We start from the raw sequence: 12,602 nt of genomic DNA, 5'->3' as shown, positions 1-12,602 counted from the left end.
GGGAGCTTGACAAAACCTTATTCTTTTCTTCTTCTTCTTCTTTTTTTAATCCTTATTCTTTGGAGCTGACGTGCTGGGTCCTTGAGATTAACCATAAACAGGGAAGCCTCTGATAAAGAATGGGAAGAAGAAACAGTAATGAAAGGGAAAGTGATAACAGGCTACTTTGGGCTCATTGTCAAAGAAGGCGCCTCCTATTTGACAGGAGACCAAAATGAGAAGTCAGTGTGGGAACCAGGAGCAAAGTGTTCTAGTCTGGGGAACTGGCAGAAGAAATGGGCCAAAGCAGGAATGAACTTGTCTTTTAACATGAGGTGCTTTCTAGTAATTTTAAAATTCCTGAGCCTCAGAAGTTCTCAGCACATTACATGCAATTCATTCATCCTCACAAAACTGAATTAAGTACTGTTATCTCCATTTACAGGTGAGGAAACTGATAAGCTAGATTAATTAACTAGCCCAAAATTACAGAGCCTGGTAAGTGTAGGAGCTGGAATTCAAATCCAGAGTCCATTTTCTCAGTCATTACACAAAGAATTGCAGTACAGAGTAACCCACAAATCCCTTACCAATGGGCTCTCCATTTTTAAAACCAGTAGGTTCATTCATTCCCTTAGCAAAAATTTATTAATGCTTATGTATCATCACATTTTTTTTTTAGACAGGGATACACAGCAGTGAACAAAACAGACAAAAATCCCTGCCTTTTTGTTCACATGGATGGGGAGATAAATACCAAAAGTAGTTAAGAGGGAAGACTATGAACTAGGAGTTCATGGTTCGAATCACGTCAGGGCACCTGCCTGGGTTGCGGGCTGATCCCCAGTGCGGGGCGTGCAGGAAGCAGACAATCCATGATTCTCATTGATGTTTTTATCTCTCCTTCTCCTTTCCTCTCTGAAGTCTATTTTGAAAGTATTAAAAAATAAAATAAAATAGTGTGACCCAGGTAATGCTTCACAGGGATTTGTAACCCCAAGACCCATCGCCAGCTCCAGGCCTCACGCATGCGTGACACTCAGCCTCTACTTAGGGCTGGCGCGCCCCCTGGCGCCCCTTCGGATTCCCGCAGCCCCAGCAGCCAGCGGCGGAACTTCAAGGCCGGAAGCGCAAATCGTCCCCTCGCCCTCCTCTTCCGGTTCACTTCCGCCTACCCCGCCCAAGCGCCGGACCGGAAGCTCCTCTCACTAACCCGATTCTCCTCATTGAGTTGAAACTCGGGAGACGTCAAGATGCCGGTAAGGAGCCCGAGTCAGGGGTGTGAGGTGATGGCGAGAATTGGGGAGAGCGGTGAGAAATGTGCGTGCGCCGAGAGAAGCGGGCCAAGCCCGTTGGAGAGGAAGCAGGGTCCAGAGCGGGGGAGAGGGGAGGGAGCCAGTTCCTGTAGGATTGGGAACCGGCGAGTGTCGGTCAGGGGTACGAGAGAGGCTGCCTCGGCCCTCTGGCCCCTTCTCTCCAGTGCCGACCCCACCTTTGCCCTTTCTGTACCCCACCCCCACCCCCCACCCCCGACACTGGCTGGGTCCCCAAAGCCTCATGGAGCCACTAAGTCAAGGGGAGGCACTTTTTATTTTTCGTTTTTCTAGTCCAGGGTCCGGCTTCTCCTTTTTTCTGAATCCCACTTCCTTCTCCAACCCAGGGGACGGGTCCCTTCCGCTTCCTGTCCTCTGTCAGACCCCACTTCCTCCCCTGGGGCCACCACCCCTGCCCTGTTGGTTTAGGGCCCCCGGGGCAAACGCAAGGGCCGAGCCTGGTTTCCACACGTTTCAGGTTTATTGTGCATTCGAATAGGAGTAAAATTAGTGGTGGTCTGGTTTCTCTTAATTTCTGATAGCCAATCTGTGGGGTAGATTTATCGCCGTTGTGGTAGGCCTCCATTTTGCAGATTAGGGAAAAGGAAGTTTTCAACAACATGGGATTATTCAAACAACAAACATTACTGAGCACCTGCGTGCTAAGCACGGTTACAGCAGTGACTAGGGCAGCAAATCCCGGTTCTTACGGAGTTTACATTCTAATAGGGAAGCGGACAGGAAACAAATAAATGCAAATAAAATGAGATAATTTCTGATAGTGCCAAATGCTATGAAGAACATAGATGGGGAACAAGACAGTGGTTGTAGTAGCTGGTGAAGGGGATGGTGGAGGCTGCTTTAGATGAAGCATACCTGTGATTAAAAAAAAAAAGGCGCAAGCCATAGTTATCGGTACAAATATTGTGAATTCCATAGCGACCATTTGATTCCTGATGTGTTCCAGGCAGGCCCTGAGCTACACACTTTATATAAATTATCCCATTTAATCCTCACAGTGATCCTATGAAGTAGATTGTTTTTTAAAAAAAAAAAAAAAATTTTTTTTTAATTTATTGATTTCAGAGAGGGAGAGAGAGATAGAAACATCAATGATGAGAGAGAATCATTGATCGGCTGCCTCCTGCACGCCCCCTACTGGGGATCAAGCCTGCAACCTGGGCATGTGCCCTTGGCCGGAATCGAACCTGGGACCCTTCAGTCTGGAGGCCCATAGCGAGTCTGTGGGGTAGATTTATCTGAGCCAAACCGTCTAGGGCAGATATGTTATTCTTTTATCATTTTTCAGAGGAGGAACCTGAGGCTGAGAGAAGTTAAGTAATTTACCCAAGGTTGCACTCTAGTGCAAATGCCTTGGTAAGCCAGGTTTTAAGCCAGTACTCTACAAGCCCTGCGCTCATTCCAGTTGGACACCGAGCACTTATTTAATATCTTGATATTACTCAATTAATATCTGTCTTCTCCATTAGCCCGAAAGTTCTTCAAGGATGGAGACCATACTGGTCTTGCATACTTGTAAATGACCAAGCCTTGCCTTCAGAAGGTGCTTAGTAATCAGTTGGTGAATGAATGAATACGTGAATGGGGCCCGTGTTGTCTTACAAAAAGCCAGACATTTTGTAAAAGGCAGAACTAGGAATCATATACATATTGCTCTCATAAATGAGTTTACCCCCTTCATCCTTTAACTCACACCTCCCCAATGAAGGTGGTATATTTTCCTCAATATACAAATTTGGAAACAGATTAAGAAAAGTGATGTTTTGGTCAAAGATATAAAGCTAGGAAGTGGCAGAACAGAAAAACCAGTGCTTGGGTTCTGGCTTAACCACAGCTGATGGGTGGGTACTCCTGCTTTATATAATGTTTGCCTATTTCTGCAGTGTAACTATTCCCACCAGTTGCCAGTGTGATGTCACTGAATGTAAAATGGAAAGAGATGCACAGTAGCACCCCATTCATTATGTACTGGTAGTGCTATTTCTGCCATCAAGATACAAAAGACATAAATAACTTTAAGATCATGGGCAACAGTAAAATAATTTTTAAAAATAAGGAGTAATGCATTTTGAATCTTTATTACCGTTTGTTTTTAATATAATTTATTGCAAATTTATATAATTTAATTTTTGAAAATTCCTAAAAAGGTAACAGTTGGTTTTCATGAGCCAGTAAGAGCCAGCTTTGCATATTGCTGCCACCCTCCCCTCTGCCACACGCCCTAGTTCATCTTTGGGTGGGTTACTCTTTTTTTTCCTTTGGAGAAATGTACTTGTTTGCCTTGCTGACATTTGTTCTTCTGTTTCTGTATTCTTATCCGGCTTGCCACGACAGGCTTACCACTCTTCTCTCATGGACCCCGACACCAAACTCATTGGAAACATGGCACTGTTGCCCATCAGAAGTCAGTTCAAAGGACCTGCCCCTAGAGAGAGTAAGTCGAAACCCCTTTCCATTATTTTCAGATGTTGGTGTGAAGCATCTAGCAACCCTCTGACATTAAGTCAGGGAAATTCTTGGCTCAGTCCTCTGTCTCTGGTTGCTGTTGTATTTTCTATTTGTTTGGTGGACATTGCTTTTTAGGCCTTTCAAGATTATGGGTATATGTTGCATCTAATAGGAAACTATCTTTGCTGCTAATTTCTCCAGGATATTTTGTTGAGGGAAGAGAGAAAATGTTGACACTTAAATCTTGACACTGTTTCTGTTATGACTGTCAGTTCTTACAAACTAATCTAATGCTGCTACTTCCATGTCCCCACCCCTTCTCTGTTATCAAGCTGGGGGGAAAAATTTTTTTTTTTAATTTCATTTTCGATCCTTATCTGAGGATATTTTTCCACTGATTTTTAGAGAGAGTGGTCTTACCAGGGCCCAGGCCGGTGAGGAGCCTACAACCACTGAGCCACTAAGCCAATCCAACTAGGGCAAAACAAAACATTTTAATCTCTTTTCCTTCTATTTCCTTTTTCCATTGCTCAAGAGTTTCAATTTTTAGCAATACCTCAATCTTAAATATATATATGTATATATTTTTTTCTAAGATTTTTAAATTGACTTTTAGAGAGACAGGAAGGGAAAGGGAGAGAGAGAGAAAAAAAAACATCAATGTGACAGTGAAACACAAGCCAGGAAAGTGCCCCAACCAGAATCTAACTGGCAACCTTTTTGTGCATGGGACAACACTCAACCAAGTGAGCCACACCAGCCAGGGCTCAATCTTATATGTTAAAAGATGTGTCCTAAAAAACATTACTAATTCTGAATTTTATATCTGCTTTCTTTCTTGGTACTCACATTCCTCCTGCACCCCGAACCATTTTTTACTGTTCAGAAGCTCCATTCTTTTTAGACACTATCTGAGACTCTTCAGACACATTCTGAGATAATCTGCCAACAGTATGATGTGTATTATATTAGACATGGTTTCCCTGCACCCAGAAGGGGTCTGCACTGAGTTCCATTCATGGTTTCCAAGGCCATGGTTTTAATTAATAATTTTGTACTGAGGCCCTCTCCGTCGTCCTGCCAGACTGTTAGACTTGACCTTTTAAAATTTAATTGCAAGCTCAATAAACTTAATAAATCTGGTGAGTCACTATAGTCTTTACTTGATTTTGAAATGAAATAAAAGGAACAGATGGGGAAAAGAAAGCAGACCAAAGAGAAGAAAAATGACGTAAAAGAATTACAGTGCAGAGAAAAAATAGCCAATGTTGGCTTAGATTCCTTGAGAAGAACCCTTTCAGATCGGCACAAAACACCATATGGTGTGTCAAAAGATGCAATTGACCAAGGAGTTAATCTGATTACCACCCTTACAGTTCTTTGAAGATTTCTACAGATAAGGAATGACCTGTTACTGTTCCCCAGAGGACTGGATTCAAACCAAATTGGAATTATGGATGAATGTAAGCTTATGCTGGGAGTTAAATAACTCTTAGCATTAATCTAATTATTTACAAGTATCTTTTGAACACCTTTTATGTGCCAAATACCCTCCGAGGTTCTGAACCTTGTAGCCTCCCCACCACCTATGGTGACATTTAAAAGAACTAGCTGGTTTTTATAAACACTGTTGAAACCTTTGAGGAAGTTTTCTTTTTTACAGATAAGAAAATAGATTGCAAGGAATACACATCTAGAGTTCAAATTCTATTGAAATTCTTTAGCAGAGAAATGAGCAGGAATAATGACTGCTGATTTACAGAGTATTAAAACTTCAGGATTATTTTGCATTTCTGCTGTGTGAGAGGGATAGCAGGCATGGGCGAGAGATAAAAATAACTGTTTCTGTGTTGCTGAAACCAGCTGCTGGATACCAAGACCCTGGGATTGTAACCTTTTTAAAATAAAAAAAAGGAAAACAAAAAATTGCCAAAAAAATTGTAATGAGATTTGTCTTTGTCACAACAGTATTTCTGGCTTTTTTCAGTTTCTAGCACCTAGAACAGCTTGTGCAAATATATTTGAAGTCATAGTATAAACAGAAAGATGTCCATGGGAACCCCAATGGGTTTCTAAATGACAGTTAAGAGGTGTGTTGTTTTTTCTGAAACTCGTATGTACATTCAAATAAAATTATATTGAATGCTTTTTAAGTCATTTTATTAAAGTTAGTCTATGTCTCAGTCTGTTTTGAGAGATGTCTGGAACGATGTTCACCAAGTGTTAATAGTAGTTATTCCTTGGAAGTGAGATTAGGGTGACAATTAAAAATTCTTTGGGCCCTACCCGGTTTGGCTCAGTGGATAGAGCGCCAGCCTGTGGACTGAAAAGTCCCAGGTTCGATTCCGGAAAGGGCACATGCCTGGGTTGCTGGCTCAATCCCCAGTAGGGGGCGTGCAGGAGGCAGCCAATCAATAATTCTCTCTCATCATTCATGTTTCTGTCTCTCCCTCTCCCTTCCTCTCTGAAATCAATAAAAATATATATTTTTTAAAAATTGTTTGGTATTGATTAATCTTTCTAATAGTATGTATAGTTTTTATAAAAACAATAAAGCTATAAGAATAAATTATGTATTTCTCTAGAAATTGTCTAAAGACTTTATATTTCAGTAGCCTCGTTTTATTTTATTCAACTCCAAAACTTCTGTTCATTAATCTTGGATAACTTTTTTTTATTATAGCTTTTCTAGATGTTATGTTTTGCATTAAGCTAATGCTCTCTGCCCCCTCCCCTTGTATCTTGCTTAGCAAAAGACACAGATATTGTGGATGAAGCCATCTATTACTTCAAGGCCAATGTCTTCTTCAAAAACTATGAAATTAAGGTAAAGTATACAGCTTTTAATATTTAGGTAATTTTCTGATGGGAAAAAGATCTGGCTGGCAGTCTGGTTGCTCTAAATAAAATGAGATTATATGATTTTAAAAATCCAGAATAGTACTTAATGTTAAGCTTTATGTCAATATTAATTTCTTATTTTTCTTCCAAAGTCTACACCACAGGTTGGCAAATGACAGCCAAAGGGCCAAATCTGGCCCACCACCTCTTTTTGTAAAAAAAGTTTTATTGAAACACAGCTATACAAATTTGTTTATATTTTGTCTATGGCTGCTTTCATGCCACAATAGTTGAGTTGAGTAGTTGTAATAAAAACTGCAAAGCCTGAAATATTTATTATCTGGTCTTTGTTTCTTTATCCTACATTAACTAAGTACCTACTATGTACCAATCTATAATTAAAAATCCTATATGCTGTGTTATTTTTTATACACTTCTGTATCCTGGACCTGAAATGGAGAAATAAACTTCAATGACCCTGACCCTTCCTTCAAGCACCCTTTCTCCCCTTCTCTTAGTTCTTGGTAGGAATCAGGTCGAGGTGAAGGTGGTAGAGAAGGAGAGAGGGAAATAGAAAAAAAATTTCTGAGCTTCCGCTATGAGCAAGTTACAAGAAATGTCAACACATTTTATGGATAATATTCTAGAATATGAAACTTTAACTTCCTGCCAAACTTTGGCTTTTTGGAATCAAACAGGGTCTGAAATCTTTATTTGTAGATTCTTGGCTTACAAATTGTAGTCTAAATATTCTGTGTTATTAGCGGAGTGTTTTCTGTATCTAATGCATGGTCTTAATGTGTTTTATTTGTAATAGGTGTAAATAAATAAAATTCTGCCACATTTCATTCTCGCTTGAATATCACATGATCTGAAATATAGGAAACTATAGTTGTTGGTTTTATTTTTTATAGTTTGTTTTTTAAACTATAAATCTGTGTAAACTTTTTTAAAAGTATATCTTTATTTATTTCAGAGAGGAAGGGAGAGAGAAATATCAATGATTAGAGAGAATCATTGGTCAGCTATCTCCTGCATGCCCCACACTATAGGGGTTGAGCCCGCAACCCGGGCATGTCCCCTGAATGGGAATTGAACCGCGACCTCCTGATTCACAGGTTGATGCTCAACCATTGAGCCACAGTGGTGGGGCAAATCTGTGTAAACTTTGACCTGAAGTACGTGCCACATTGGATCCACACCCATTCACCTTTTCCACATTTTCCTTTAGGTTAAGAGTTGGGCTTACAGAGCTCTTCAAGAACAAGTCACACGTGAAATATTGTTTCCTCTTGTAGAGTCATGAATGTTTCTGTTCTCGGCAGAGATCCTAAAATGAAAGGGTTTTTTAAAATTAGCGAACCATATGGTGCACCTCAGCTTTCCTGGCAGCTCTGTGAACTCAGCTTCCTACACAGAGTGAGGGGCTGTTGGCACAGTTCCTCGGGAACCCAAGGGCAAGAGGAACGGAGGACAACAGGAGCAGCTCAGGGCAGACAGAAAGGGGGCTTCAGAAGATTGCATTTGGGGAATGGGAATTTTAATGTATTTTTATTGATTTCAGAGAGGAAGGGAAAGGGAGAGAAAGATAGAAGCATCAATGATGAGAGAGAATCATTGATTGGCCGCCTCCTGTATGTCCCCCACTGGGCATCAAGCCCACAACCCAGGCATGTGCCCTTGTCTGGAATCGAACCCAGGACCCTTCAGTCCACAGGCCGACGCTCTATCCACTGAGCCAAACCAGCTAGGGCTGGAGAATGGGAATTTTTGATGCTATAGTAACTATACTTTCGCAGTTTTCAGTTGGTAATCAGAAGACAAAGATGTGAATTCATTTGTTGCACATAATTGTTAAGCTTTGTTCAGGACTGTTTTTAAGTTTTGTTTTCCCCTCTGTAGAATGAAGCTGATAGAACCTTGATATACATAACTCTCTACATTTCTGAGTGTCTAAAGAAACTCCAAAAGGTAATTAAACTTGCATGATCATCTGTCAGGAAAACAAACTACTGATAGGTATTTGGACTCGATGAGACTTTAAGGGCAAATAGAACATATTTCCTCTTAGAGCATGGACTTGAAAGAAAAATCTGAATGTAGATCTCTAAACTTACAGTGTAGTTAACTAATCAGAGGATACGGCTTTGCATGTATTTTCCTAAGACAGAAATCTTGAGCAAAAAAAATCCTTTTTAAGCCTTTGGCTCCTAGGTTCTTTTTTTTTAAAATGTATTTTATTGATTTTTTACAGAGAGGAAGGGAGAGGGACAGAGAGTCAGAAACATCGATGAGAAACATGGATCAGCCGCCTCCTGCACACCCCCCACTGAGGATGTGCCTGCAACCATGGCACATGCCCTTGACTGGAATCGAACCCGGGACCCTTCAGTATGCAGGCCGACGCTCTATCCACTGAGCCAAACCAGTCAGGGCAGAGGTTTTTTTTTTTTTTTTAAGTATATTTTTATTGATTTCAGAGAGGATAGGAGAGGGAGAGAGAGGTAGAAATATCATTGATGAGAGAGAATCACTGATCAGCTGCCTTCTGCATGCTCCCTAGTGGGGATCGAGCCCGCAACCTGGGCATGTGCCCTTGACTGGAATCAAACCTGGGATCCTTCAGTTTGCAGACTGATGCTCTATCCACAGAGCCAAACCAGCTAGGGCTGGCTCAGAGGTTCTTAACTTGGGAGTCCAAGGATAGACAGGGGTCCATTAACCTGAGTGGGAAAAGATTCCATCTTTCTTTTCACTAACCTGTTACTGAAATTTAGCATTTACTTTCATTATTAATGTGGACAACAACCCACAGTTGTTTTAGCAATATTTGTGACTTTTTCTCCAATAGAAACTACAGTATTTTGCATTTAGAGTGGAAGATTTTTTGCAACGTTGTTTACACATCACTACTTCAGAATTTAGTTAGTAGGGCTATGGCAAGATCTTGTATTTAGTGGATGAATAAAGAAGCACATGTATGACTATAACAAATTTTTTGATATTATAGTTATTGCATTTCAGTATAATTGGTTTCTTTTATAATTCTATGTATTATATTTTAATTATTTAAAACATTATTCTGAGAAGGGGCCCACAGGTAAAGCCTATGGGCAAAAGGTCACCAAAAATATTAACCCCGGCCAAAGCTACTTAAACTAAAAAATTGCAATTGTATATTATTATCCTTTTCCCTGTAAAATATATGTGTACAAATAATTTTTTTTTTAGTGCAATTCCAAAAGCCAAGGTGAGAAAGAAATGTATACACTGGGAATCACTAATTTTCCCATTCCCGGAGAGCCTGGTTTTCCACTTAACGCAATTTATGCCAAACCTGCGAACAAACAGGAAGACGGTAAGGACAGTATCTCCACTTCTCTCTATATGGCACAAGGTTTTCTCCATTTGACTTTTTACCCCCCTTCTCTTCTTGCCTTGATTGCTGTACAATTGAGAGTGGAATCATTAGCACATACATTCTCTTACTAGCCACTCTCAAGAGATTCTTGATAGCAATATAACATGTAGAGAATCTTTTGGATCAAAATGAATATAGTTATAAAGCCTTTTATTTTTTATTTTATTTTAAAAATATATTTTATTGATTTATTTTTTACTGAGAGGAAGGGAGAAGGATAGAGAGTTAGAAACATCGATGAGAGAGAAACATCGATCAGCTGCCTCTTGCACACTCCCCACTGGGTATGTGCCCGCAACTAAGGTACATGCCCTTGACCGGAATCGAACCTGGGACCCTTCAGTCCGCAGGCCGACGCTCCATCCACTGAGCCAAACCGGCCAGGGCTATATAGCCTTTTAGACTGTCATTTCTATTTCTTATCCTGTTTGAATGTACAGAAATAAATTGCAAAGGTCAGTGTCCAAATCAGCCACGAGCACATTTGTGATACAGTTTTTTGTGTTGTTCTGCCTGCTCCTTATTTTAGAAGTGATGAGGGCCTATTTGCAGCAGCTAAGGCAAGAGACTGGACTGAGACTTTGCGAGAAAGTTTTTGACCCTCAGAATGATAAACCCAGCAAGGTAAGACCCGCTTCTTTGCCTATTTAGTTGATAACTCACTTTTTATCCTATAGTCTCCATTAAACAAAACACACTAAGATCTTTCATTGCAAGAAAACCTTTAGTTTCCAAACTGCCGTGTTGTTAAATTTTGAATATGTGCCTTGTACATGGTAGGAGTTCACAGTGAATCAGAGTGCATAATGATTACATATAATTAAAATTTTTGGTTGTCTGGTCTTATATCAGGACAGATTTTTTTGGCATGAGATATCTTGAATCTATTACCTCTATTTTGTCTTCGTAATTTTGAGTAACCTGTAAGTCACTAAATAAAAAATAAATTTTACATTTTTACATGTGCTTTCAAGGAATGTGTATAACATAAGGGCTGCCAGACTAACATAAACTTTAATATTAAATAAATTCATTTTCTGGCTTTACCTTGAACTTGCATTGTAATTTCACTGCCACTGTGCGTTCTGTTTTGTCCCCTCGTGTTAGTGGTGGACTTGCTTTGTGAAGAGACAGTTCATGAACAAGAGCCTCTCAGGACCTGGACAGTAACGAGAGCTGGGCAGACACTGTTTCCACAGCGTGGGCAGCATTTTACTGCAAGATGTACACAGTTCTTTGCCTTTATTTCATAAAGTTTTATACAGAAGAGAGAAGAGAACATGTCTTTACTTGAAAAGTTCATTATTAAGAATTTGGGGGGGGAGAACAAATTGTCAAAGGGTGATTTGAAATTTTCTGCAGTATTAAGCTGGTGCTTAATAAGTAATAATAAAGGAATTTCTCACATTGTGTCAGAAAAACATTCTTCCTTTGCCGTTCACTTAACATTTTTTGTAGATAATATTCATCCTCTTAAAGTGTACAGTTCAGTAGTTTTTAGTATATGTGCAAAGTTTTGCAACCATCACTACTAATTCCAGAAAATTTTCACCACCCCCAAACGATGTACTCTTTTTTTTTTTAATATATTTTATTGATTTTTCACAGAGAGGAAGGGAGAGAGATAGAGAGTTAGAAACATCGATGAGAGAGAAACATCGATCAGCTGCCTCCTGCACATCTCCCACTGTGGATGTGCCCGCAACCCAGGTACATGCCCTTGACCGGAATCGAACCTGGGACCCTTCAGTCCGCAGGCCGACGCTCTATCCACTGAGCCAAACTGGTTTCGGCAACGATGTACTCTTTAGCAGTCACACCACCTCTCGTCCCCTATTCCTCTCCATCCCCTTCCTCCTAGTCCCTGGCAACCACTGACCTATTTTTCTGTCTCTTTGGATTTGCCTATTCTGGACATTTCACTTCAGTGGGGTCATATAACATGTGGCCTTTGTGTCTGGTTTCTTTCACTTAGAACCGTGGTCAGCAAACCGGCTCGCAAGCCACATGCGGCTCTTTGGCCCCTTGAGTGTGGCTTTTCCACAAAATACTACGTGCGGGCGCGCAGGTACAATGCATTGAAACTTCGTGGCCCATGCACAGAAGTCGGTATTTTGTGGAAGAGCCACACTCAAGGGGCCAAGGAGCCACATGTGGCTCGCAAGCCGCAGTTTGCCGACCACTGACAGAACAAGGCTTTCAGGATTTGTCCATGTTATAACTTTGTTCTCTTCCCATTTACCATTTCAACCATTTTTAAGTGTACAGTTCACTGGCATTAATTACATTCCATTCACAATATTGTGCAACCATCATCTCTATTTATTTTTAAATATGTTCTTACTGATTTCAGAAAGGGAGAGGGAGACAGAAACAACAATGATGAAAGAGAATCATCCATTGGCTGCCTCCTGCATGCTTCTTACTGGAATTGAGCCAGCAAGCCAGGCATGTGCCCTGACCAGGACTCTAACCATAACCTCATGGTTCATAGGTCGACGCTCAACCATTGAGCCACACTTGCCAAGCCTTCATCTCTATTTATTTACAAAACTTTTTCATTACCCCAAATGGAAACT

The 12,602-nt window shown here is 40.5% G+C and overlaps 1 protein-coding gene across 2 annotated transcripts; it reads left to right on the top strand.

Annotated features, from left to right (window-relative positions):
- The first annotated feature begins 1,085 nt into the window (after positions 1–1,085).
- ARPC3 (actin related protein 2/3 complex subunit 3) lies at positions 1,086–11,444 on the top strand. 2 transcript variants are annotated; one of them, XM_036353473.1, is made up of 8 exons: positions 1,160–1,238; positions 3,648–3,747; positions 5,138–5,224; positions 6,512–6,588; positions 8,505–8,573; positions 9,834–9,960; positions 10,553–10,647; positions 11,131–11,444. In XM_036353473.1, exons 3-8 carry the CDS (start codon positions 5,215–5,217, stop codon positions 11,191–11,193), a joined length of 441 nt encoding a protein of 146 aa, XP_036209366.1. In that variant the 5' UTR covers positions 1,160–1,238; positions 3,648–3,747; positions 5,138–5,214; the 3' UTR covers positions 11,194–11,444. The 2 variants fall into 2 exon arrangements, with proteins under 2 accessions (XP_036209365.1, XP_036209366.1); XM_036353472.1 differs by lacking the exon at positions 5,138–5,224 and having other exon boundaries at positions 1,086–1,238.
- The last annotated feature ends 1,158 nt before the right edge of the window (positions 11,445–12,602 follow it).

This window comes from Myotis myotis, unplaced genomic scaffold (genome assembly GCF_014108235.1).
Source record: "Myotis myotis isolate mMyoMyo1 unplaced genomic scaffold, mMyoMyo1.p scaffold_m19_p_20, whole genome shotgun sequence".
NCBI lineage: Eukaryota > Metazoa > Chordata > Mammalia > Chiroptera > Vespertilionidae > Myotis > Myotis myotis.
The sequence above is the reverse complement of the archived record's forward strand: the minus strand, read 5'-3'. Positions and strand labels throughout refer to the sequence as shown.

Coding starts and splice junctions, on each gene's coding strand:
- ARPC3 (XM_036353472.1), top strand. Junction 6,589..8,504: donor TCAAAAACTATGAAATTAAG/GTAAAGTATACA, acceptor TCCCCTCTGTAG/AATGAAGCTGATAGAACCTT. Junction 9,961..10,552: donor TGCGAACAAACAGGAAGACG/GTAAGGACAGTA, acceptor TCCTTATTTTAG/AAGTGATGAGGGCCTATTTG.